General features: G+C 55.2%; 1 protein-coding gene across 6 annotated transcripts; it reads right to left on the minus strand.

Annotated features, from left to right (window-relative positions):
- Positions 1 to 3,648: 3,648 nt before the first annotated feature.
- OCRL (OCRL inositol polyphosphate-5-phosphatase) lies at positions 3,649 to 26,228 on the minus strand. Of its 6 annotated transcripts, XR_012662624.1 has the most exons (26): positions 25,926 to 26,217; positions 25,747 to 25,826; positions 24,775 to 24,854; positions 23,845 to 23,883; positions 23,088 to 23,198; positions 22,914 to 23,006; positions 22,385 to 22,505; positions 22,136 to 22,297; positions 21,467 to 21,568; positions 20,885 to 20,999; positions 19,266 to 19,382; positions 18,933 to 19,120; positions 17,264 to 17,375; positions 16,146 to 16,255; positions 15,041 to 15,176; positions 14,000 to 14,110; positions 13,533 to 13,698; positions 13,087 to 13,322; positions 11,459 to 11,573; positions 10,487 to 10,686; positions 9,656 to 9,679; positions 7,215 to 7,334; positions 6,924 to 7,008; positions 6,254 to 6,381; positions 5,310 to 5,421; positions 3,649 to 5,193 (listed from the first exon to the last, which is right to left on the minus strand). XR_012662624.1 is itself a non-coding variant. In XM_075106439.1 (24 exons), exons 1-24 carry the CDS (start codon positions 25,956 to 25,958, stop codon positions 5,069 to 5,071), a joined length of 2,703 nt encoding a protein of 900 aa, XP_074962540.1. In that variant the 5' UTR covers positions 25,959 to 26,198; the 3' UTR covers positions 3,649 to 5,068. The 6 variants fall into 6 exon arrangements, 3 of the variants coding, with proteins under 3 accessions (XP_074962540.1, XP_074962539.1, XP_074962541.1); XR_012662623.1 differs by lacking the exon at positions 11,459 to 11,573 and having other exon boundaries at positions 25,926 to 26,222; XM_075106439.1 differs by lacking the exons at positions 10,487 to 10,686; positions 11,459 to 11,573 and having other exon boundaries at positions 23,088 to 23,195; positions 25,926 to 26,198.
- Between the last annotated feature and the right edge of the window lie 403 nt (positions 26,229 to 26,631).

Here is a 26,631-nt window from a genome sequence, read left to right on the forward strand (position 1 = left end):
GCAGAGAAGATGCCCAGCAAAGAGAGAGAAACAAGCTGCAGGGCTGCCTGGCCTGTAAAACTGGGGAGGAGATTGGGAAAACAGGAGGTCAGCATCCCCCAAGCTTGCAGAGGGGCTGGGGGATGGAGGAGGGGACGCTGGCAGGGCACAGGGCTGCTGGTTCCAGCCAGAGCAGCGTGGGGTGAGTGGCTGGGGGGGGACTCTCGGCCGTGGAGGGAAGACCCTGGCTGCAAACGCTTCTCCAAACCTCCCCTGCCTTTACCCCTCTTCTGGGGTTTATTTTTCTGCTCACCTGAGTTCTCCTCCGTGGCGGGCATCAGCTGTGTGACGAAGGGCTGAGGGGTAACAACTGCTGTAAAAGCGGGGCGCAAGGAGGTGGGACAGGCTTCATGCTGGGGGGATGCTTCATGCCCGGAGGAGGGGACGTGGCTTGGCCCATCCTGCTTGCTGTCCCCCAGGCACTGTCCGTGCCGGGTCTGGGGACTCAAGCAGCCCGTTAGCTGAGGCCTTTGCTGGGGTGACAGCTCTTGTGAGGCCGCGCCTTGTAAGGGAGGCGTGGGTGCTCCTGCCCTGCTCCCGCGATGCTGCCGTTGCTGTGGTTACCAGCGCCCGCGGGAGCGGGTGAAGCTGAGGGTGCAGCACCCATGTCCGGCAGCGAGGAGGGTTTGCGCCTGGCCTGGCCCTGGCAGGGGGGTGATGAGGCCAGCAGGACAGGCAGGGATCGCAAGGCAGCTGCTGGAGCTGGCTCTGCCTGCTGCCGAGCGCCTCGCCGGGATGCTCCAGCCCCTGGTGAAGGGCAGGCGGGCACCCCATTGCTGCGGGATGGCAGCCCAGTCCTGGGCACAGCTCTCTCACTGGTTCCATTTGACTCTGCTGCTGTCTTCAGGCAGCCCCAGTGGCTGCAAAATCCCAGCCTGACCCCACCAGCCCGGGGCAGCTGCCCGCACAGTGCCGCAGAGAGGAGCAGCTGTGGGTGCCTGGTACCTGGCACCTCCCTCCCTGGCATCCCTGTCCCTGGTGTCCCCATCCCTGGTGTCCCTGACCCTGGTGTCCCCATCCCTGCTGTCCCTGTCTGCCCAGGGTTGCAAGCAAGCAGGAACCATGCAGGGGGGCAGTGGGTCAGGACTCAGCAGACTGAGGGTCCCTGTAGGTGGGGGCTGAGCCCTGCAAAGGGATGGGACCCCCAGGACAGGACCTCCCCCAGCCCCAGCCGGGATCTCCAAGTGAGGCAGTGCCTGCGCGGGGCCCCCAAACAACACACTGTTTGCAGGAGGCCTCCCATGAGCGACGTCCTTGGCGGAGGGCAGCTCAGCGCCGGCACCGTGGTGGGGCTGCGAGCAGGGGAGCATGGCAGCCATGGGGGGCACGGGCGGGTGGCAGCACCAGCGGGGAGGGGGTTAAAGGGGCCGCCGAGGAGCGGAAAGGCTGCAGCTGCGGGGCTGGGAGCAGAGCCTGGGGGAAGCAGGGCTGGGCCCAGCTGGCCTCCATTAGCTCATCCTCCGGGACCGGGGAGGGATGTGCTCCCCGGCCACGCGCCAGCGCACTCCTGCCACGCTGCCTGCCCACGCCCGCCGTGGCGGCCGGCCGCACCGCGTGCCTCCGGGACCCGCTTCGCCACCGCCCGTGCCCGCGGTGGGATGCAGTGGGTGGGTGATGGCTGCCAGCTCGCTGTTTCCAGCCCCATCAGCCTCCCGGGGCCGGCGGCAGCGTTGCCACCGATGCTGTGATAGGAGCAGGATGTGGTCCCCTGGCCACAGCCCCCCCGGCTGACCCCAACTCCCTCTCTGGCTGGCCTGGGATGTGGGGGTGGGGGTACCATTCCTCCACTGCTACCCTATGGTGCTGCTGCTGATGGTTTGAACTGGGCGGGCTCTCCCCCCGCATCTCAAACCAGCCCCAGCACCGATGGGTCTCCCCCACACCGGCTGCAGGCACCCAGCACCCTGCCCACAAACTCCCGCAGCGGGGTGCCTGGGTGCAGGCGGGACAGGCAGCGGGGGGCCAGCCCAGCAGCCTCCCCTGGAGCAGATGGCTGCGGCCCATGCCTGGCGAGGCACCGATGCTCCACAGCCCCGCCAGGCATCGCCCAGCCCCGAGTGTGGGGGCCTTGGGCTGCGGCCAGGGGATGCACAGCTGAGGCCTGACCCCAGCCTTCCTGCGCCAGCCTGGAAGGAGGAGGCCAGGGAGGACCCCCCCGGTTGGGCTGTGGCCAGCCGGTGCTGGAGGAAAAGGCTCCTGGGCTGGGAGACCTAAGGAATCTCTGGCTTTTCCTGGCCTGGCTGACTGCCCGCAGGCAGGTGGGAGGCTGCAGGCTCCGCCATGCTCCCCGAGCACTGCATGCCGTGGCAGCTCCCTTGCACCAGTGCCCGAGCCCCTGCGCCGCGGCGGGAGCCGCGGCAGTGTGGGCGGTGGGGCACAAGGGCAGAGTGTCCCTGGGGCTGCTGTCCCTGGGCATGCGTGCAGGTGCCAGTCCTGGCGTGGCGAGGACAGGTGCTCTGCTGGGTCCTCTCTCGCTGATTGGGGAAACAAGGATGCCAGGTGCGCTCGAGAGGGGATGGGAATGGGATGAACCATTGCTGGGGGCCTCTGGCTGCACCCAGGGGACAGGCAGGGCTCAGCGCCCTGCCCAGGGCTGGTGATGGACATCCAGGGGGAACATGGAACACTGGCCACGCCAAAATCACAGGCTGAGCCTGCCTGCTCGTGGCAGGTGCCCGCTGCTGGGATGCTACCAGCTACGCCAGTCCCACCATCCAGGCATCATCAGCATCCACCAGTCCCCCGATGCCCGTGGTGGGCTGAGAGGTGTGCGTGAGCCCCCCACCTCCACGCAGGGCGCACCACAGCACCCCAACAGCCTCCAGGGCTCCCCCGAGGACCCCCGTGCCCCTGGCCGAGCCTGAAGGATGAGCAGGCCCAGCCTTCAGCCCCATCCCCGGGGAGCGGCAGGGCTTCGTGCTCGCTCCGGCATTTCCGCCGGCAGTGGCAGGAATGTGGCGGCCGCGGGAACAATGCCGGCACCTTGCACTGGTCCCCTCCGTGACGGGGCTGGGAGCAGCTGCCCGGGCACAGCCCTGCTCTCAAGGAGCCGGCAGGAAGCAGATGGAGATGACACCAGTGGCCGTTTCCTGCAGCAGGACGCGCTTGCTTTCTCCACCGCTGCTCCAGTTGCTGAGCCAGCAGGGCCGGAGGGACCTGGGCTCCACGGGCATCGCTGCGTGGGCCTGCAAAATCCCCCTGCCAGGGCTGGCACCAGCCCTCCCCAGGCCCTGCTCCGTGCCGGCTCCCCCGCTGTGCCAGCCCCGGCGCTGGGCTGCACGTCAGGAGCCTGCAAGCTGCTGCCCAGCAGCAGGAGCCAAACCAGCAGGAACCAGGGGAACAGGAGCCCCTGCCGCTGTCCCCTGGCTCTGCCCGGCATGCTGCCAGAGTGGCGGGAGAGCCCGAGGCAGGATTCAGCTGCCTTTGGAAGGCTCCAGGCCCCCAGACAGAGCCCCGGAGCCCCGGGCGGGGATGACGGCGGAGCCGAGCCGCAGCTCTGCATCACGGGGACGCTGCGGCCCAGCCGCAGCCACCCCCAGGCCGCGCGGCGCGGAGCTACGTGAGGGACGGCAGGCTCGGTGCGAGCACCCGGCGCAGCCCTGCAAAACCTTGCACAACGGAGGTTTATTTGGAACGAACAGTTTCCCAATAAATTATGTAATTTAAAAATTTTAAAGAAAACAATAAAGAGCCACAAGGTAGCGGAGCCCCCAGCAGTTCAGGCAGCACAAGGGGACCACGGTGCCCCCCAGACACCCGCGGGTGGAGCACAGGCACTGGCAGGGGCTCTGGAACTGCAGTCTCCCCACCCCACGGCTCTGGCAGTGGCCTCCCTCAGCCGAGGCCACACAGCCCCCGGCCCCAGCAGGCAGGACTCTGCTTAGTGTTTCAGTGGGACAGGCCTCCCTCTTGCACCCATCGGTTGCCAGCCCCCAGGGGTGTCCCCTCCCCACCTGCGTGTGATCCTGGCACTGTGGGGGCCCCCCCCTCAGCACAACACCCCCTCAGCCCCTCCTCTGCGCCTTGAGGTGGATTTCTGGCTCATTTTCCCCCCAGCCTGCACCCTCCGGTAGCGCCTTGGGGAGGGGGGGGAAGGACAGCACCCATCGCCACCCCGGTCACCCAGCGCCGGCCCGACTCCCGCGGCTCTGCATGCGGGCTGGGAGGGAGGAGCTGCATCCTGCTCCTGCCACACACCCCTCGAGGGGACACCCCTCGAGAAGCCGAGCGCAGCCCACTGCCCTACCTGACCTGGGCCCCTCCAAGCCACCCGCCGTCCCGTGTCCCAGAAGGAAGCTGGGGCACAGGGGAAGGGAGAGAGGAGAGCAGGGCCCAGGTGACAGTGGCAGAAGGCAGGGAGTGCACAGACCACCCCAGGAGGGAGGAGAGAGAAGAACGCCCTGCTGAAGGGAAGAGGCCAAACGCCCAGGTAACCTCCTGTGACAGCCACGGTCCAGCTTTCATAGCACAGTGATGGGGCATCAGAGGCGGCTTGGCCTGCCGCGTGGCCGCGGGTGACACGCGCCCAGCACCAGCCTGCAGAGCCCAGGGCTCTCACCAGAGCAGTCAGTACCCACCAGCACGCATGCCTCGCCGCTGCAGGGACACAGCGTGCAGGCTGAGCACCAGCCAGCCGCGCCACGGCCCTCCAAGAGCACCGGCAGTCTCTACTCTTCCCCAAATAGCTCCAGGGAGATGGGGGTGAAAAGGAGAGAGAAGCATGACTCGGGGAACTGGTGACACTGCCACGGAACCATCGGGCTGCTGGCACAGTGCTTGGGTATCAACAGATCCACCCAGCTCCCAGGGAGAAAGCAGGAGGCTCCTGTCACGGATGGCAGTGCAATGAGCGTGCAGGTCCTCTGCAGCATAGGGTACAGCAGCGGGAAGGAGAGGGGAACACGTCCCTTCCAACTGTAAACACGGCACTTGGAGTAGCTTAGAGCCTTTTACCCTTCTGGAGCTGTCAGGGGCCCGGCCTCAGCGTAGGCTGGCGGCACGGGTCTCAGCTTTGGCACACGGGCAGGAATCACTCCTCATCCCCGGCAAGCAGGAAGCTGTAGAGGAAGTTGATGGCACGCTGGCGGTCCTGCTGAGTCTGCTTAGCCATCAGATTGGGTGGAGGGCGCAGGAGGAGGCTGGAGAACAAGGCGGCTGCAGAGGCAGGCAAAATTACTTATTGGTCAGGAACTGAGACCTTGAACGGCACCAGGAAGGGGTTATGTTTCAGTGAGGGCAGCAGGAGCGGAGCAGAGAAATGACACGCTTACCGATCATGGTGACACTGACATTGTTCTCTTCTGAGTATTTGAGCAGCTCTCGGAGGAACAACATTAGGTACTGAAACACGCTGCGATGGCAACGAGGCAGCCGAAAAATCGCCTGCGAAGAAAACAGAGGCAGGAAGCTCCCTGAGCTCACATCGCTGCAGCCTGGGCACACTGTGGTGCTCTCGACTCAACAGGGAACCTTCCCCCTTCTGCTCCCTTGAGGCCACTGTGTGACTGCTGGCGTGAGCCACAGGCCCAGAAAGCAAGCAACAAGCCTCCAGCTGTAGCCTAGCGCTGATGGCACTCATGGGCTTTGGCTCCTGGTAACACTGCCTCTAGGATAACCAGGCAAAAACCACCACTGCCCTGGGCTGCTTCCCACTCATTTGCAGTCAGATCCCAGCTCTCACCCCTCTGGCTGCACAGCAGCAACATGAGGACTAGGACAAGAGGCTTCCTGATGCCAGTATTGAAACCGTGCCCCAAAACTTCTTCCTCTGCCCAAGAACATGCTTAGCCTTGCTTGCTGCCCCACCAGCTATTTTTAAGAGCCACTCAGTCATAGTCCTTAAAGGAGGCACAGGAACCGCAGCTCTGAGCAGGCGCTTAAGCCCTTAAGACCAGCAGAGGCTCTTCCACTCCCTGGGGCTGCTCTTCCCCATGCGCTCAGGGTGACGCAGGGCACACTTGGGGTCTCTCTTTGGAAGCCACCAGGACTGCTGTGAGACTGCAGGCCCGATGTGGGACAGGAAAGCACTGCCAGAGCACCCAGGTCATCCTGCCCACTGCAAAGAACCTCCAAGTGCCTGCTCCCAAAGCCCCTCGCCAGCTCATGGGAAGGGAGCAGGACCCAGCAAGCCCCGGGACCAAGGCAGAGCTCACAGCAGCAGGGAGAGCTGCCCCGAGCCCGCAGCAGGCAGACGGAGACAGAGGCAGCACCGCACCTGTTGGCACAGCCGGCTGTTGTGCGCGCAGTCGAGGCACCGCTGATACAGCTCGTAGCAGATCACCGGCTCTGGAAGAGCCTCCAGGAAGATGAGGAGTGCTTCAGCCACAGAGTGGTTACTGCCCGCTGGACCGGTGGGAATCAAGGGGCATGCCGAGCAGATGGACCACCTCCCTCCCCAGCCTGCTCCCCGCCTCTCCTCCTTCCCAGCTGCCAAGTCTCTGCTTCCTCCTTGCAGGTCTTACAAGTTCTCTGCCTGCTGAACTGCTCCCCGACACCAAAGCCGCCCTCCTTTTCCTCTATTTTCCCCCATCCATGGAAAATGCTGTTCCATCCACCCTGCACTGCGTTTGCCCACCCTCTAGCCCCACAGAAGTCCTCTGTTCCATTAGCCCCCTGTACGGATCACACTCCCCAGCGTCCACCCTCTTCAGCTCTTGTGCTTGGCACAGCCTTGCAGAAGCTTCCAGAGCTCTGGCCCCGTGGCTGCTTTAGCCAGCATATGTTCAGCTTCAAGAGAGGTTATCTCTGGGGGGACAGAGAGGAGCCAGCCCCCCAGCAGGGACCCTGCCAGCTAAAGGTCACAGACAAGCTCTCCTGAGAGTGAGCTCTTCCAGCAGAGCTGAGGTCCAGCAGGCTCCTGGGAAAGTCAGGCGCAGCAAGGATACGGATTGTCTCGGGGATACTGGTGTCCAGGCAGTCGATGATCTGCTCCAACTCTTCTTGCATGCCTGGAGTCTGGAACAGGTCCTCCTGCCAAAAACAGCACATGGATGGACAAAGTCACCTTCCTCACAAAGGCCGAGGCACATGGTGACAGCAGGGTGAACGCTGGTCTGCCCAGCCAGTGCCTCAGGCACAGGGGAAAAGCCCTGCCCTACAAATACCAAACTGGAGGTGATCTCCAGCTGCCACCGATGAATCAGGTCACCAAGCTCTCCAGAGGCCCCTTCCCTCACCTGGTGGCAGGCATGCTTGAACAAGTGGTCCACCAAGAGCCAGATCTCCTTCGGTACCTGCAGCGGCGCCTCACTTCCATCCTCGCTGTCCAGGGAGCCCATCTGCAGAACCGATTTCTCCTGGTGGCAAAGAGCACACAAGGTTTCAGGGAAACCTCAGTCCCGCTGGAAGGGCCTTGGTAAAGAAAGCCTGGAGGGGGAAAGAAGCAGGACCCAGGACTCATCTGGCCCTTCCTTGCTTTCCCAGCACAGAGCCATCGCTCCGCAGGTCCCAGCTCCACTCCCTCCTGCCGCCCCACAGAACAACCTGCCTGGCCCACCGTGAAACCGCACCAGAGCCTCCGCCGCACCCCAGAGGGCTCCCCCCAGCCACACCAGCTCCCCCAGGATGGGTCTCTGGCCGGCCAAGACGGCCTGTCCAAATCACAGCTCCCACCCCAAGGGACTGGAGCGAGTCCTTCTGCTGCATTAGCTCCCACATTTTAGGTTATATCCAGCCACTGCACCCCACTCACCCAGCTGATCTCTGGATGCAGAGCCAACGACATGCCTTTCCCAACTCCTGCATGCCCTGACTTCCTCTGTCCTCTGGGCTCTCAAACAATCCAGATTTCTAAAGTTTCTTTCCTCATTTTCCTAGAAAAGGTCTCTGCCGAACAGACTACCCTGACACCATAGTCACGTTTTCCCGCTTACTCATGGAAAACAGCTGACAAGCTCAACTGCTCAGAAATCTCCATCACACCAATCTTTAATGGGATCAGTGTGTTTTTTGCTGGATTTTACTTGCATTTTATGATCGCTTGCGCTCCCAGGGAGGAAGCCATGGACAGGTCTCCCGAAGCACATTCAGCAGAAGCCCCCAGAAGAGACCAGCACAAGCAGGAACACAACCCAAGGACACCAGCAGAGAAGAGCACCGCAAGCCAAGCGCAAAGCACTTTGTTTCAGCTGTCAGCTTACACGACAACTGTGATCGCCATCCCTCTGCAGCACACACGATCACTCACAGCCAGCTGGGGCTGGGTTCGGCTTCCCCCAGTGTACCCAGAGGCGCCTCAGGCTGGCACAAGCCCCGCCAGCACGGGCAGTAGCCACGCTTGCCATACAGCATGGCATAGCTTTGCTTTGCCCCGCACACCGCTAGATTTTACCCAGCTAGCAGGTGCTGGCTCATGGCTACACGCCTGCCGCGCTCACCCAAGCGCACGGGGAAGGCTCGGAAGCAGCGCGTTAGGCAAGCGCATTACAACTTCCCTCTAAGAGGGAAACGGTGAGAGCTGTGAACCCTCTTTGAGAACTAAGGGCTCTTCAACAGAAACCCCCCACGCCAGGGCATCACAGCACAGGAGCTGAGGGCACTCGACTCTGCCAGGATGCCCTTGGCATGACCTGGAGGGCTGCGGAGACCCCCAGGCAGGAGACCCCTGTTGCTTAGAGCGGAGGATAAGGCTCGGGGCTCCTCAGGGCTGACGAGGAGGAGGCGGCAGTGCTGGGCCTTCGGTTTTCCTTGAGCATTGGCCAGGCACCGAGCGCCCTCTCCTGCCGTGTGCGAGGAAGGCAAGGCACGTCCGTGCTCGCTCCGCGGGAAGATGCTCTGCAAAACGATGTTCCCAGGAGACGGGCAGCAAACTCCTCCCTTCCCCGCTGCTAGGAAGGAGCCTGGGAGCTTTATCTGGTTCAACACCCGAGTTCAATCCCGTCTTGGGGAGGGGACACCCATTCCCTCTCGTTTTACTCTGTCACAGCCTGGAGAGGGACAAGTCACCCAGCCCAGTCAGCCCGCACAGAGCCAGCTCAAACAAGTTACCGAACACCCGAGCTGGTGCAGGGAGAGCGGCAACAATGCTGCCACGCACACACCGGCATCTCCCACTTGCTCCTCGAACGACAGATTTGACTCGCTTGGCCTCCAGCGCAGAGCACAAGTGCCAAGTAAAGCAGCGATCCTGCTCAGGCACCTGTGGCTATGAGGGCCTCCCATGCGAGGCCCTTCCGCAGCCTCCGTAAGGACACATCAAGATGGAAAGAGCAAAAGGCTTCTGCTTCAGCCCTCTCTCCACTTGTCTGAAGAGGGTGCTATGGTGAACCCCACCTTACGCACGTGGTTAAAGCTAATTCAGAGATGCCAAAGGTTGCTAATCTTTTCTGGAAATATCCGTCATTGCTGTTAGGATCAAGAGGGTATTTTTTCCTTCCTCAAAGCAAATTTGGTGAGCTTTAAGCAGCTCAGTTGGGCTGGCCCATCTTGGCTACGGGGTCACTTTGTGCTCCTACATGTTCTCATCTAGCCCACAGCTGTGCTAAGAGGCTTTGCTGGAACAAGTGCTCCCTCTGCACCCACCTCCCCTTCCCTCTTCAGCAGAAAACAAGGGGAAAACCCTCATTCTTCACAAACAAGTCATTGAGAAGCAGACTTCCCCAGCAATTGCTTGCATTACCTTTTCTAAGAAGCTGTCTTCTCCCTGAGAGCAGTGGGAAAGAGAGAAGAGGAAAAAGTATGGTTAAGAGAGAGAATGCACTCTCAGATTAAGCAGAAATCTAATTTGCATTACAAGAACCCACTGAAGGCCAGGTCCTTCACACGTTTTGCTGACATGGCCAAAGTTAAACCTCCGGTGAGAGATTTGCCTGCCCATTAGCAAAAATCCTGCTCACATGATGCACAACCTTGTCAGGATTTCTACAAACTCCTCAAAGGGGTCTTGCAGCACCACTGTTCACTACCTAGCAAGTAGTCAGGCCACAGGCAGATGAGAAGTGTCCACCAGGAAGAAGTTCCCCTTCTTGAATCTTCCCGGTCAGAAATAAATACCCCTGTATTATTTCAGCCATCTGCCCTTGTGACCAGGCCATAGATAAAACATTCACTAGGCTAAATCTGTATTTCTGAGCGTGTGGCAGCTGTGGAGCTAACAGGCCCCATAAGCAGCTTTGCGTATAGTCAGGGAAATGAGTGTTTGTGCTCAAAACCCCAGGCTGCTCGCCTATCTCTGCCTAATAGCATTAACACGCTGCAAGGAGGAGCATGCCAAAGCCCCCTCCAGGCTGCACGTCCAATCCCTCCGGTGATCCTGAAACACAGCATCCATTTACCAGTGCGGTGCAGGCTGGCAGCGTAAGACACTGTTTAGTGGAGTCCGCAGGAGGAAGCAGAAGCAGGTTGCCCCAGCTGAGTTATGCCAGATTGACCTTTCAGGGTGGGAGCAACCGAAACGTATTCAAGGACTGAGCTGGAAACATAGCTGCGGCCGCCACGGCACAGGGCACACCTGGGAGGGGGCAGCATCTCGGCTCCCCTGCGACTTCTGCAGTGCCTGCTTCCTTTGGAGGCTCGCTGAGTTTTAGCACAGCCACAACAGATCGGCCTCTTGCAGAGAACAGCTTGCTCCAAACAAACTGGCACACGTTCTTCTTCCAAGGCACAGGGGGAGGGACCGCAGTCACAGGTTTGGGACGCCAGATAGCCATGCTGCACAGGAGAGAGGCTGCTTTCATAACTGTGTGAGTCATCTCAACAGTCTCACTACCACCTACCTGACTGCGTGCCCTGCTCTTCACCTCTCTTCCTGTACTGTTCAGCAGTTAGCTCCGTGAGACCAACCTGCTCCTGACAAAGATTCTTCAAGAGGCTTTTTAAAGCCCACAGTAGGATCCCAAGAAAAAATAGGATGAGACACTAACACTGAAATCCCAAAGGCGAGATGCTCAAGTGTCAGCAGCTTCTCCCTAGGAGAGCCACTCCCAAACAAGCTCCCACCTACCCTTTGCTATCCTGCATCAAACTGCCTCTCAGACCCTTACTGACCTGCATTCTCCAGGGCTCCCTCGGCTGAAGACCATAGATACAGTCCAGCCAGGCTGAGAAAACTGCTCAGTGAATGACAAGCCCTAACACTACGTAAGTGCAGGAGGGAAAATGGTTCTCAATACACGAACACGCTGCCTTCCTCGCACACATCTGTCTAAACACCAGCTAAATACACGTGTCTGGACCAAAATGCTTCTGGGCTTCAGAACAGTCAGCACCTGCACCACTCTCCCTTGCATAAAGTGCTCAGCTCGTCCCGTCTCCAAGAGCTTTTTTAGCTCACAAGTATGATCAAAACCCACGAACCTAAAATAGCTCTAACATGACGGCAGCTTTATAACCTAAGTGACTAAATTTTGCTTTGGGCCGTTACACTTCGTATTCCTTGAGCTTGCTTAACACTTTCCGACTGAAGTACTGGAGTCACACTGACCTCACTGACACACGAGACTGGTTCTTTGCTGCAGATTCTGGGACAGGGGGCTCTTCTCTGATTTTTTTGCTTCCTGCACTTCCGTATGTTTCACTGAATAACAGAAGAATGAAACCTATAGGTAAAGGAAGCAGAAGTCACCTAAAGTACACTTAGAAAAGTAATATTGTGTGCCTGTGAGGGCAGAAGCTAGGAGTCTAGGCCCGAGTTCCTATCTATCAAGCAAGAAGTCAGTGCTGAGCACTGGGCAGGAAAAAGCAGGTGGAAAAGCCACCAAGACTGATGAGACACTCCAGATCAAGTTCAACATGTTTCTACAATGAGACAGACTTTCAGTCAAACCCTGAAAAGTATGAGGAGCCCGAGGCCTCGATCAGCTGCTTGACTTGAGGAGGCAAACACTGCATCTTCCCTCTTGGATTCTGCTTAGCTTGATCCTGTGATTACAAAAATCAAAATTCTGGTATAAAAATGGCCTTTCTGTACATCGGGCCTGTGAGAAAAGTAGACACCTACAACAAAAGGTGGGAACTGGAAGAGGCAGCAAGAGGCACGGTGCAACTGCTGAAGGGAAGAGAAGAAAATGTAAGCAAATGGGAAAAGAAGCTGTCAAACATACAGATGTGGAAAAAGCAGCAGCTCACTGGACAAAAAAAATGCACGTAAGGATGAGACTGCAAGACATGAGAAGAGAGGAAAGGTATCACATGGCACAGAAACGAAAAGAACTGGGTTAATCTTTCAGGTCACCAAAGAAGAAATGCCTTTTCTGGCTAAACAAGAATGGGTAAATAGACTAAAACTCAGGAACAGCTAAACCTCACTGAAGCAAGGCCAGGAAAGGCCATCACAAGAGAGGAATGAATGCAGGCCGAAAACAAGAATTAAGATCCCCAAAATGGGGCTTAATCTCAGGAACAGCCATGAGATACTACAAAGATAAAAGGTGACAAAGGCACAACTGGACTCCCTCACGCACACGCAAGTGGCTTCAGAAGGATGAATATTGACGCTAGGGGCCAGTGAAGCTTGGGGAGAGGAACAGTTATCTCTGCACCGCAGAAGACGTTGCTCACTGCGGTTGGTGTGAGAGGAACTGGCCAGAGAGGCTGTGAGACTGGCCGTTTGCTGAGTTGTACTCACCAGTACACCTAACAGCACCGAAGTCCGTTCTTCGATCCTCCTGCTTCTGCCTGCTCCTTACCCTGAGCAGTACGAATGCCACAAGTGTCCAGAAGGAAAAGGCTCCTGGAGCCCTCGTCACTGCAGAAGCAGCATAGGCACCTCGGAGCAGAGCATTTCAACCATACCTCTTGCGACACACCGGTGCCACCCAGCACCACCAGGGCAGTAACACAAAACACAGGGTGCTGGGATCACTCTTTTTGTCCCACCAAACAATATATTGAGCCTACTCAGAAATAGGGGATGAAGCACAGGCTGTCAAAAGCCATTGGTTGTGGTGGAGGGAAATAATAAAAGAGCACCCAAGCTCTGGAAAAAGTAAATCAGCTCAGAGCCCGCACAGCTGACCCAAGCTGAAGGCCACTACTCCTGCTTTTAGGAGCAAACAGAAGGGATATGCTCTCTCCCTGCTAAGAAAGCTGCTCCAGAACACTGCTACTCACCAGGTCAATGAGTTTGGTGACTGGAACTTCTCGTATCGGTCGTCTCATTCGGCATAAGGCCTCCAGGGAGGTGCCAAAGCAGCTGGGCAGGTAGGTCCCACTGATGGTAAGGAAATAGTCCTTCCCTCTGTCCAAGTGAAGGACAAGAATATCCTCAATTTTATCCTCGCCAGAGTTCAGAAGGGTTACCGAGTCCTTACTGACATACACATCCAGGGAGATGTCCATGCTCTCACCTGCAACAGACAGGAGCTCTCAAGAACACAAAGACACTCTCCAAAAGGGATGACAAGGACAAACATACAGTGGCAGCAACAAAGGCCACAAAACTGAGAAGACAAACAGACAAGGACGAGGGCAAGAAAGGTGAGACACAGGAAAGACTGAACGGAGATGGGGTGGCAGTCTACACCAGCACACGCTGTAGAAACCGTGGTAGAACTCACCTGGCTCCAAGTAACCTTCACAAGGCTCAGCCCGAAGCCATGGCTTACAGTAGTGGCTATCGTTGAGCTTTGGGATGAAGGAGAAGTGACAGGTGACCTGCCCGTTATTGGTGATCTTGAACTTCTGCTTCTGCAGCTGACGGAACTTCACATTCTCAAACTCAAACTGCAAAGAGAAAACACAAATCACGTTTGTGGCCACGATGGGACACGCAGCTAGGCACCCAGACTCTGCAGTGGCAACCCACGACTGAGAGGTGCCCACACAATGCAGAACTCCTAACAGAAGACCTGCCAAGAAGCCGAGACAAGATGTCCCTTCTAATCCAATGTCTGATCATAAGATAACAGATAAAGTTCAGCTTCCTAGAATCCAGTTTACTGAATGGAAGTCTTTAAAAGTAGTTCTAACACTTCTAAGGTTGCTGTGTTTGGGAAGTGGACAGTGATTCAGGTTTCATCCTCACTTCTCTCCTGCTTAGCTCCAGCGAAGGAAGGAAGTCATTCTCCATTCTGTCCATTAGACGAACGATGTCTTCAAACACCTTCCGATACTTCTGCTCATCCACAAGCTTTACCTGTGGAAGATCAGAAAACACTCAGCAAAGTTTCTGACCAGCCTCACAGGAACTCTCTTGATCATGAGTAAACTGCAGAAGTGAAATATTTCTCTAAGCACTTGCTATGTGCAGCTGAAAGACTGAGAGTATTTGCACGCTTGGGTGCACCTCTGAGCTGCATATGCAACTTTACACGTATTTTCCCCCTACAGATGTTACTAGCGTCTTTCTGGCCACTGATGACACTACTGGGACATTACTGGGGGCGGTCGCTGTGGGACAGCATTGGCATCCCATGGCATTACTCATGATTCTCCAGGGGAGGAGGAGAAAGGTTCTCCTTTAAGGAGACGTGAGCTGCCTAGGGAGCAAGAGATAGCAAAAAATGGAGATGGACTGTCCCTATTTGGTAAGCTAGGAAACCCAAATCCGCTGCTAGCCATTCACCTCCAAAGAAATTCAGATGTGAAACAGTGCCATACTCTCTTAACATATCAGAGGCACATTGCAACAGCCGGCACAACTACTTACAGGTTTCTGCTGTCTCCTTGTGGAGGAGAGAAAACAGCAGCTCACCCATTCCAGTACTAGGTATCATGGGTCATACCCCAGAAGCTAAGCAGCACCATTAAAGCAGTCAATGGGAATGCCTTTCTATTTACTACCTGACCACACCTGCTCAGGCGACCACCTGCACTACTGTGGCATGACATTGTCCCTGTGCTACGCAGCTACGCCACACTGCACGCGAAAAACACAGCGCCCGAGGTGTTTGCTGAGCAGAGGCTGGCTCAGCTGCCCAGCAGCAGCACACCTACACAGCGGAGACAACTAATTTTCACGTACTCTGTCCTCCTGCAACAGCATTAGCAGAGGTGCCTTTGACTCTAACACCACCTCCCGAAGCAATGCATGACAACTCTGTGGTCCGACGTATAAAAAAGTTACCCCAATGCAGAAAAGCGCGCTGACTGGCTTGTGGTCGCTGGTCTTCAGGTCCATATGACTGCAATACCGGAGCTGATTTATGTTCCCTCCTCTCCAAAGGATTCGATCACACCACGCTGGCACACGGCACTTTCCACTACAAAGAAAAACAGGTTACCAGGGAAATCCAACGATCCTAATAAGCCGCCCAAGCTGTTGTTCTTCCCAGCCAGGCAGCTCCCTCCACCCCCACCGTCAACGACTGCATCAGCAGTGATGGGATGAACTCCTGTCACTTCCCTCAACTTGAATACTACATTATTTCTTCCGCTTTCTTCCCCTTTCCCTATACAGTAGCTAAAATTCCTGTCCTTTCCAGCATCAGGAAACAAAATAACCTCAAACCAGACTGTTTCCACAGCCTGAAGCCATGTGTACTGTGACCCAAGCTGCACTAATTTCTTTTGCTGCCAGATCTTTCTGCCCACTACAGTCTGATCCATCACTTATTGTTTCCACTGTGGAAAGTCTACTCAGATACTACTATTATGTTATGGAGTCTGAATCCTGGGTTGTTCTTCTCCAGATTAACTGCTGTGCTGATTCATAAACACAGGCAGAGTAAAATCCCAGTGCTATATGGTTTGAACCTCCTTCCTGGGAGTTTCTCCATTTAGAGCAAGCTTCTGCAGCAGATGCATAAGTGTCTGTGGGAGGCACCAAGCAGTGAGCAGCAAGCAGGAACCCCTGCGGGTGTGCGAGTCAGGGGACAGGATGACTCAGAGAGAGTGTTTCCGTATCTCTTTAATTTCTTTTATACCACTTGTCTGTCCCTGGTAGCTGAAAAACGCCTCCAGTGCAGGGCCACCTGCGAGTTCACGCTTTACCCGCCTTCGTCAAGTGGCATCAGCAGCAACTGAGGTTTAAGGCACGTGCCTGGTCAACGTATGCAGGGTCTGCTTATTTCAGAAAGTAGGGGCAACAAAGGAGTACAAACTTGTCTGTGCACTCCAGCCATCACCATAACACTGAGAGGGATTTCCAGCTCTAGGAAGCAGGAAATCAAGTTTTGTGAGGAAATGCTTTTTACGTCCTAGATAAATATGTCCATTGGCAGCTGATTTACCTGGAGTCCCAGCGATCTGTTTTAGAGTCATATTTATAGGTGGGGATGAATTTAATCTCTCCCTCGGTGAAATCTGCAAATGCTTTCTTCTGAGTACGCTGAATATTCAGCTAAAGCAGAAAAAGAACACTTTTAGAAAATTAACAAAAAAAAAAACCCCAACACCAACCAACCAACCCACCCACCCCAAACACACACAGAGCAGAGTGCCAGAGAGCAGATCTATACGCAGAGCAGTTGCAACCTCTGGCCATGGGATTCACCAGACATCCCCCAAACTGCCTCTCAGACCTTATACCTTTAACAAAGGTAAAAACTCAACACGTCAGTGGAATGTTTTCTAAACAGACTGAACGCAAATTGGCACAGCGCTGCCTACCAGACCGTGCAGACAGCATAGAATAATAGTTCAGGAAATATTAATTGCTTCACTTGTGCTAAATGCTTTCACTAGTTTTTAGGCTTAAGTATCACCATCATTAATATTTCACTGCCAATCATTTTAGCCAAACCCTCCAGGAGTGCGCTTGGCTGACAACCTGACTCTACTTCCCTTTTCTCATTTACTCTTCTGAAATTTTTCCTAGTTGTTTTCCTCACAAAAATCTAATCTACAGCTGTTTTCTGTATGAAGCTCTGCAGTACAGCAGAAATGAGCCGCAGAACAGAATCAATCAGATTCACTGTTAGATTGTGTGTCAGAGATGATATTACACTATTTCTCTCATGTTTCACAGGCACAATCTTTCATCTTAAAGGCGCATCTGGTGCTGTCTCAGTTTTCAGAGTGCTGCAAAGAAACGCTGAGCGGGGACGACCACGGCGCAGAATTTAGGTCAAACCGTCTGAGCAGAGCGCCTTGGCTACAGGCGCTGGTCTCCAAATCAATACCTCTTCCAGAACACTGATTACAGCAGCTTTTGTTGCTGTCGCAAATTCTGATGTTCTAGCTCATAATTTGTATGTAAGAGAGAACCTCTTCCAATGACATGCAAAGACGCTTCTACGGTAATCGCCCGAGTCACCCGGTTAACCCCAGTACAATGTACACCCTGTTTTTGTTTCGGGGGTCGATGTCACCAAGACACCCAGAGCAAATGTAAGCGGAGTTCACTGACCTGGTCGTATGTCAGCAATTTCTGAAGCTCATTCTTACTGATAAGACTTTTCACCTCACTGGCATCAGGGAGACAAAGCCTGTAGTTCAAGTCTCCTAGCCAGATGACAACACTGAAAACAAAGACAAACATGGAGAAGAAGGGCCCATAGTTAGTGCCGCAGGCCACGCGAGGAAGAAGGGGCATAGGAGAGTAGATGGTTGGCTACTGGTGGTAAAGGTTGAGAAACATGGAAGACAAAAGGAAACATGAAAGATCGAGTCTGACAGCAGAAATTTCTAGTGGCAGCAGATACCTCAGTACTACATCCATCTCCTTTGGAATCCCACATGGGACTGAAGACAGTTTAACAGGAGACACCTGAGTCTGCCTCAGTCCGAAAAAAGCCCAAGACCACCACCAGCTCTCCAATGAAGTGAAACCAATGTATCTCACCAAGCTTCAAAACCTCTCAAGCTACACAAAATCATGAGGATTCAGGCTCTTCTTGTCTACAGAAAGGGCAATGATAGAGCTCGTCAGGCAGAGCCTGCTTGTCAACCAGTTAGGCGGGCCGCTGCGCTTGTACCTGCGTGCTCATACCCTGCGTGAGACCATGGTTTTACCAGTTCGTTTCCCGCTGCCTTTCTTTCAGCCAGATGAGGCCCTGACTGTATCACCTACCTAGCAAGGGCTACGGACACAGAACTGGCAAAAGCAGACTTGGGTTCCTGTTGAGTTTATGACCTCCAGAATGTTATTGTCCCAGTTCACCCATCAGCCACTCCTCAGCAGCATCCGCTCTTGCTCTGCGCCTCTCTGGGCTTTCACACAGACCTACAGCCTTCTCGCTACCAGCGGCTAAAGGAACTCTGGTGGTATTTGCTCTTTACTCCATAAAGGTCTCATTTCAAGATTAAGACCTAAACCCTTCTCTAGTATCAAAGCTCCTCCTGTTTATAGTCAAACCCCAAAATTTCAATTAGTAGATTATCAAGGATAATCTAATATTTTAAGTTTTTTCTGTACTAATCCACCCTGCATTTTATTTTCAGTTCTTAAATGGTTTAAATATTAACTACAGAAGTATTAATCATGTGTATCAGGTTGTACACGACTGAGTTTGATTTGGATTATTCAGCACCACTGTCACCTCATTATTTTATATTATTTTATAATTTTATATATCACCTCATGTAATTAAAAATAATAATTTTTCAAAAAAATCAAGTATTGCCTGTGTATCATCCAGTCCCTTCAAAAAGAAGCTGGAACAGTACTGTAAGCACTTGTTGCTCAAAAAATCCTAAACAGCATCGCCTCTGCCCATCCTGCTGCCCCTTTTAATGCCCTGCTCATACTCCCAGCTCCCATCACAAAAAAAAAACCCCTCACGTTCTTCAAGCCCTGTAACGTTCAGTCACTGACTCGGGAACCTGCTGAAATGGATGTGCTATACACAACATGCACGGAAGGGGCCGTTAGAGACAGGTTGCACTAGTCACCGCAGCGAGAAGGTGACCACGCAGGTTGACTGCAGGAGCTCTAGCACACCAGAGGCCATGGCATTTTTCAGTTAAATTATTAACCCAGAAAACTTATCCGCACAAAATCTCCTGCTGCTGTGATTCTGACTTGGTTTGGATTATTTGACACCAATTCAAAAGGGAAAAGAGCAAAATAAACTTACTCGTGTTTCATGATGTTGAGCTGAGGTAGACTATCATCAGGGGAAACAAAACACATCCGAGCACAGATATCCTTATAATCCTGATTTCTCCGCTCAAAGTCCTCCACATGAGCAGCGAGGTGGGAATTGACAATGCAGAAGGTTGTGTTGTGGAACGCGAACCTCACGGCCACACCGCCCTTGTTGCCCTGGGGAGAGCAGGCACCGGTGGTCATTAGGGAAGGGCAGGTGAGGCACCAGGGAGGCGGGGAGAGCACAGGCAGGTGAACCAAACCAGACGGTGCTGTTTCTTGCACGATACACGGAAGCAACCAATCGGCCTTGGTGACTCACCATCTTTCCTATGACTCCCGTGCCCACGGTCTCCATCATGATCTCTCTGATATTGCTCAGCTGATCCTTCTTAGCAAATATGAGCAACATCATCCCAACTAGACGGACCACTTTCACCTGCAAAAACAAAAGGGATCCTGAGTTCCCAGAAAGGTAGTGGAAATGCAGTTCTGATCTGCCTGCTCCACCTGATGTTCTGCTTCTCTGGCTCTCCCTGAGCCCTCAGGGTGTTTTGTACTCAATCCCTGCTTGCAACACTACCCAAAAGACCTCCTGTCCCAAAGCCAGGTTCTGGAGGACAACCTGTCCTCCCCCAATAGCCACCAGCTGTGCTGAGCTCACTACACTCCCCACTCTGGTGCTTCCCTACAAACAGGGCTTCCTTGAGAGGTAAAATAAACTTATTAACGTAGCAGGCCTGTTCGTGAAGTCTCAGCCTTTTACACTACACTTTTACACTGTCCCAGCAGGGATCTCAGGTCTGCCGCTGATTATTTTACACATGCTAAGCCAATGTACTTCCCAGTCCGTGACCTCCTTGTACCATCAAACCAGTGGGGTCACGACTTTGAAAGCCAGTGACAAGACCTAATCTTCTTGAGCACAGTCTACACACTCACTTTAGAGGCATAAAAACATTAAGATGTGTTGGAATTAAGTCTACGTAGCGAGGGAAGAAGCTGAAATCAGAGAATCCAACTGGGAGAGCCCAAGTACTCAGTCCACTCTGCAGAAGCGGAATTTGCATGCAACCGCTAGTCTTATCTATGGGTTCAGTCACTTCCCCCTGCCGTCTGCAGCCATATCCTGTTCTCTCCCTTTCATGAGGGTGGGAGAAATTCACCTAAAAGGGCCGGGAACCCAAGCCTCGCTGCAGTCCATGTCACGACCCCCAGCTCCCTCTCGATGAGTCTCAGCTCAGCACAGTGCTCTGTTTTGCTGCTGTGATTACCCGTGACATATGCCACTGGGCTCAGCTCAAAGCAAGCAGGACAGGGGCGTGATGGTGAACACACAGGCTAAGGAGGAAGGAGCAACTCCTTAATGTATTTAGTGCTGGTACCTCCAGCAGAACGGTTTGCTACAGCAGAGGTAAAAGACAACGGCTTGCTCTAAGCCAGCCAGAATAAAGTCCTGCTGCCACAGCTGAAGGATTTCTGTCCCAAGGCAGCGGCTCTGAAGATTTCACCTCATAAATTACCCCATTCCTTCGAGGAAAAGCTATTCATTTAATCTCCCCATTCAAGACACACCTTGTTTCTATAGTACAAAGGTCAGGGGATAAAAGCGATAAAGAATTTCAACCTGCTGCTATGATCCTATTGAACACACTACTTCCCTGACACCTACCTTGCATTTTATGAAGTTATTTTGATCTCCATCTCTATACATTTCTACTTCAAACCACAATATCCCCCCACAACTGTGGGCAGAAATAGACTCTCCAGAGGTAATCTGGCACACGCGACACATCCACAGGCACGCACGTGCCAGGCACACACCCTCCGTTTCTCCCACCATCGCTCTGGGTCAGGTGAGGAAAGGGGATGCCCATTTCTCTTTTCCTTCCGATCATGGCAACTCCACGACAAGACCCCACAACACTGAACAGAACTCACTTTCTTATACTTAGCCTGAGGGTGCAGGGACTTCTCCACAGCAGCCAGCCATATTTGCTCCCTTGTAGAATCAAAGTAGAAAAAAGCCTCTGTGCTGAGGTCCAGCTCCTGGAACCTGAAGAACCAAGCCAACTTAGCACACCCCACCTCTCCTACACATCACCTTCTCTCTACAGGAAGGCCCAATGTGAAACCTCTAGCAACAGCTCTTCTTGGAAGAGAAGCTCCTTATCCCCACTTGCTAAATAAAGCAGCAGAATTTCACCAGAGCGCCTCTGAGACGCTACTGCAATACAGTCCAGCAACCGCCTCTGTGAGGAGTATTACAGCAGGTGGAGGACAACCAGAGAGCTGTGGGGATGCCTCAGGAAAATCTGTTTTGTTGGGTCATGCAGCCTTGTTTAACCTGATACTTGGCCTCATCCAAATGGCTCTTTCCCCTCAGACAGCTCTTCTGAGACACAGCTCACCTTTGTGGAACCTCTGAGAACATGACAGGAACTTAAAACAAATAGAGCAGTGTCCAAGCAGAGCAACAAGGAACCCAGCACTGTAAGTAAATACGAGGCCGTTGCTACTCACCCGATGCAGTAGAAGTCTGGAGGCTCTGGGTCGCACACCAGCCAGGGTTCCAAGCTGCTGTCTGGAGACTGCCCGTTCACATTCCACGTTCCCACAAAAAATCTACAACACAAAAGCAGCTGAACTGTTAGAAAACACAGTAACAACCGCATCAGCCCAGTCTCTCCAGTGCAGGCGCAGCACCACTCAGGCTGGGAGCAGACACAACATGTGAGCTATCCACGTGCAGGGCCATGCCAACTATGGGGTAACCAAAAATTCTTCTAGGCTTGGCTCGTTTTCAGTGACACTCATCTCAGGGATTTTGCAGAATGCTAAAAATTAAAGACATTTCCCTGAGGCCAGCGAACATCTGGCTCTTCTAACATCATGTCACATGGGGCAACACTAAGATAGTGCAGCGGGACTGCTGTCTTTATCCTCTTTCTGCCCAACCACTTCAGTCTTCCTTGAGAGTCAAGAGATCTGACACATATAGGGGAAAAGATGCAGAAGAAGCTGCATTGCAGGCACTTATTGACTTCCAGCCTGCACCAATCCTCATTTTGCCACCCAAGCTGGCCACATGTCAGCAGCTGTCAGATTTCAAACCTGGGCTAGATGTGAGTTCACAGAAGAGATTCAACAGCTTTGTCTCTATGCACACTGTTCCTCAGTCACAGCCCTAACCTGAAGTTGTGAAGGTTGACATATTCCTTCTCTCTCTTGGCAAGCACATGTTTGATGAGGCCTTCTCTTTGTCCCAGCTGGGTGTTGGGCAAAAACATTTTGCGCATAGTGTTTGTCACTTTCGGCTGGTCTCTAGAGGTACCTTCTCTCTCTCGGTGAAATCTAGGGAGGAAGCAAGAGCAGAATTAAACCGATTCTGCTGTCTAGGAAGAGAAGGAAAAAAGGGAACAGGTTCGTCATGTTACTTACTGCCTATTTTGAAGCACAGGAGGAGGCGGGGGCTCCCGGCGAGATCCTGTTTGGTAGTTTTGCATGTTTCTTTTCTCTTCTAGGCTTAGGGTGTTGAAGTCATCCTCAAACCCCAGAACTCCTATAATGAAAAAACCCAAGCACAATGCCCTGAGAAACAGTTTAAAACAGCTCCGATCAAGAAGAAAAAAAATATAACTCCGCAGAAAGTGAAAAAGCAAATGATAATAGCAATATCTCGACTCCAACGACTAAGGGAATGAGAGAAAGGGGTACTAACCACAAGTTAGGGCAGGAGGGAGCTTAACATACACAAACCAAGGCACTAGGCAGAAGACAGCACTCAAGGAGGAATGAATGGTCCAGGGCAAGAGAATCCAAGGACCGAGATGTTGTATTTTGTGCAGGGTGACGTGAAGCGAGGAAACGGGGCAGAGGCCAGGCTGCTGAGCGCAGGGTCAGACACAGCTCCCGATCCCCAAGTGCCCCATCACTGTACAGCCCACAGAGCACACAAAGGTGACAGTACCTGAAGAGGCCTGCGATAGACCCGGGAGGTTCTTCTCCGCCTGATGCCAGATGGCTGAGTCCTTAGGCTCAGGAGGAGATGCTTTCAGGTGGGCTGGTAAAAAAAACCAAGCAGCCCTGTCAGAAACTGCTGGCAGTCAGAGGATTTCACAAACACAACTGTAGCTCTGCTTACCTTCCTGTATGCTCTGCACTTCTGAAAGGAATCCTAAGCAACGCTCCTCATCAGGGATTTCAAAGAGCCGCTCCGCTGTCTCGTCACCTTGTATCCGGACCTTACAGCCTGCTTCGGGCATAAACACAGACTCACAGAGTCAGTCAAGGCTCGTTCACAGATACTATGCCCTGAGATGCAGGCTTTCCAGGCACCCCGTGGGCTCATCAATTAAAGACAACTTTCACCTATTGTTTCTGATTGAAATCTGCACCTAAGTTAGTTTCCCTGTACTTCTGAGATCCCCTGCCCCTGCTTGGGGTATCATCAGTCATGTTTTCCTGGGTTTAGGAACACTTCTCCCTACTGTGACCTCGCAGAGCTCTGAAAGTAGTAACAAAAACTTCTTGAAAGGGAAAGCAGAATTGGTGACTAGACAGAGTGTTGTTGACCTTGAAAAAGATCAAGTACAGGTCAAAGAAATGGAAGGGAGATGAGAATGGCTCAGAGTACAATGCAGGGCCTTGAGAAAAGATTTAAGAAGTTAAAGCTTGACCGGTTGCCAATACTTCAGTCTGGGCATTTAAGACCATGTCTGTCATGACAACTGTGTAAAAGAGCCGGACAACAACATTAGAGGAAATCCCTGCTTGAAGACAAACACAAAATACAGAGAAGATTATGAAGTGATAGGTAAAACAAGCTCATGTCAGCGCCCAACAGGCAGCCTGTCTCCTGAAAGGAGCTTTAGCCACGTGACTGCGGTTATAAAACTTACTGTTTGTAGCTATATCAATCAGTAGAGTTTCTTCTGCCTCTGAAAAAGAGAAAAACAGGATCAAGAGAGTCAACACTGAACGCTGCGGTAACAGAGCACTCAAAAAAAAAAAAGCATGCTGCCTGCAACTAGCCACAAAAGAGTCCTAACAAAGGAACAAATACCTTTAATTTACACCTATACTATTAAAAATGGCTCTGGCAGAAAGAATGGCCGTATCTGGACAGCCACTTCCCACAATCAAAAGGTCAGAGGGGAGATTCCTACTGTTCAGAGTTCTCACGCACCTGGGTGGTTTGTGCCACACCAGTGTGGCTCCTTTGGGAAAGGCCAACCTGACAATGAACCTCAGAGCTTGTCTCTACACAGCAAAAGTGATGGGAAGAACCACACTGAGTCACGAAGAAGGGTGTAAACTAATCCAGGGAAAGGTGCTTTTATTCCTGAGCGAGGATCTGCCCCAGGGACATACACCGCTGTGTACGTTCTTCCAAGACAAGGCCTCGAGCTCTTTCCCATTCCAGGGGTGGCTCTTCAGGCTTGGCAGCTTGCCAGACCTTACAGAAGTTTTGCTCTAAACACGCAAGAACCCCACTAAAGCTCCCAGCTCTTGCCATTATGGATAAGACAGAGAAACATCAGCAGACACCCAATGTCAGCCATTGCAGACGAGGTGAACATGCTGGCTCTGTACAACGCCAAGCCCGCCACTCATCTGAACCTGCCAAGTTCCTCACAACCTCATGCTGACGTGGAAAGACTACCCACTTGGATGAGGAAGAAGCAGGATTCCATAAACCGCGAGTTTTAGTTTCACGGGGAAGCATCCAATCTACATGGGTGCTCAAGAGGCACGCCAAGAAACCCCACTAAATTCGGGTTTTGCCAATAAACAGCGGTGGGTTGCTGCCACTGCAGGGGAGCCAGTACCTTGTACGCATTTAAAGCGGCTGTTGATGGGAATGTATTCCGGGACAGAGTTTTCTTTCTTCTGGGAATGGATAACTATCCTGGAGACAGAGAAAAGGCGTGTAAAAACACAGAAGCAATGCCCTCCCCATACGCAGACATTAATTTAGTCACAAGAGCCGTATTTACAGCGAAACGCAATGTCTGATTTCTGCCGCTGTGCTACTGGGACAGGAGGCGAGGAAGGGGAAAAAGCCGAGAGCCGCCCGGGACGCGGGCGCAAACACACGGGCGCGGGGTGAGAAAGCAAGCGCCGTTCGCTTTCACTGCTCAGGGCAGGTTCAGCGTGCGGGGGCTCCGGCTCCTCGGGGACCCCCCGCGGCCACGCACGGCTGGGAGGCGTGTCGCCCTCTCCTGCCGGCGGGAGGCGCCTCCCGGGCCGAGCGGGAGCGCGGCGGGGGCGGCGGCCGCCAGGACCCGCTCTGTCCCCGACCCCTCTCAGCTCCGCGGCTCACGGGATCTGCCGCTTCCCAGGACGGCCGCGGCCACCTCGGTCCGGGCCTGGCGACCGGGCCTGAGACACGAGCCGCGGCAGGACGAGGCGCCCGCACCCCCGAGCCCCGCCGGCGGCGGCACCGGCCCCGCTCACCGGCACAGCCCGGCCCCCCAGCCCCGCCGGCGGCGGCACCGGCGCCGCCCACCGGCACAGCCCGGCCCCCCAGCCCCGCCGGCAGCGGCGCCGGCGCGGCTCACCGGCACAGCCCGGCCCCCCAGCCCCGGCGGCGGCGGCACCGGCGCCACTCACCACCGCAACCGGCCTCTCCAGCCCCGCCGGCGGCGGCGCCGGCCCCACTCACTGGCACAACCGACCCTCCCCCCAAGCCCCAGCAGCGGTAACACCGCCCAGCCGGCAACCGGGGCCCAGCCCTCCCGCCTCCCGGGCGCGGCACCGCGTTGTCCCGGCCCCCCGCCCCGCCGCGGCCCGGCGCTCACCCGTAGCGGCCGCCCCGCCGGCCCAGGCTGAGCACGCACGGCTCCCGCCGCCCCGCCCGCACCTCCGTGCCGGTCACGCTCTGCGCCGCAGCTAAGGAAACCGCCGCCGAGTGCCCTCCGCCCGCCCGGCCCCGGCCCCCCGCACCCCGCCCCACTCCCGGGCAGGCCCCGGCGGATACGAGGAGGCCACAGGCCGCGGCGGGCGGCTCCATGGCGGCGCCTCCGTCTCCCGGCGACTCCGCGCTGGTCACCGGCGCGGCGTAGAGCGGCGCCCGGCGCCCGCCGCGCTGCCCCCTGCCGGCGGGCGGACTGCCCCACCCGCTCTGTCAGGGAGGCGGTGCGCCCGGGGCGCGGGGCTGCCCCGGGGGGCGGGGCCATGGGAACGGCGGGGGCGCGTTCTCGCGAGGGCGTGGGGGACCGCGAAGGGGGCTGTGGGTGCGGCAGTCCCGGGGTGTCGCCCCCCGCGGCGTGGCGTGCGGAGGGGGCGCGGACGCGGGTCCCGTGTCGGCTCCCCCCCACCCCTCGCCCCACTCCCAGGACAAGGTACGGGCGGAGCGGCGCGGCCCCGCCCCGCGCTGTCACTTCGCTCCGATGCCCCGCCCCTCCGCAGCGCTGACTGGTTGAGGGCGTCCGTCATTTACATATCCAACGGAGGAGCGCGGGGCAGGATGGGAAACGCGGGCGTTTGAAGCGCGGGGCGGCAGCCGGAGCGCGGGCACTATGGCAGCCCCGGGGGGGGCCGCGGCGGCGGCGGCGGCGGCGGCGGCGGCGGCGGAGGAGGAGGAGGAGCAGTACCGGAGGTGAGCGGGGCGGACGGGATGGGGCAGGGGGCGGCGGCCCCGGGGGCGGAGGGCCGAGGGCCCGGGGGCACATTGGGGTGGCGGC

This window comes from Phalacrocorax aristotelis, chromosome 11 (genome assembly GCF_949628215.1).
Source record: "Phalacrocorax aristotelis chromosome 11, bGulAri2.1, whole genome shotgun sequence".
In the NCBI taxonomy this organism is placed as follows: Eukaryota; Metazoa; Chordata; class Aves; order Suliformes; family Phalacrocoracidae; genus Phalacrocorax; species Phalacrocorax aristotelis.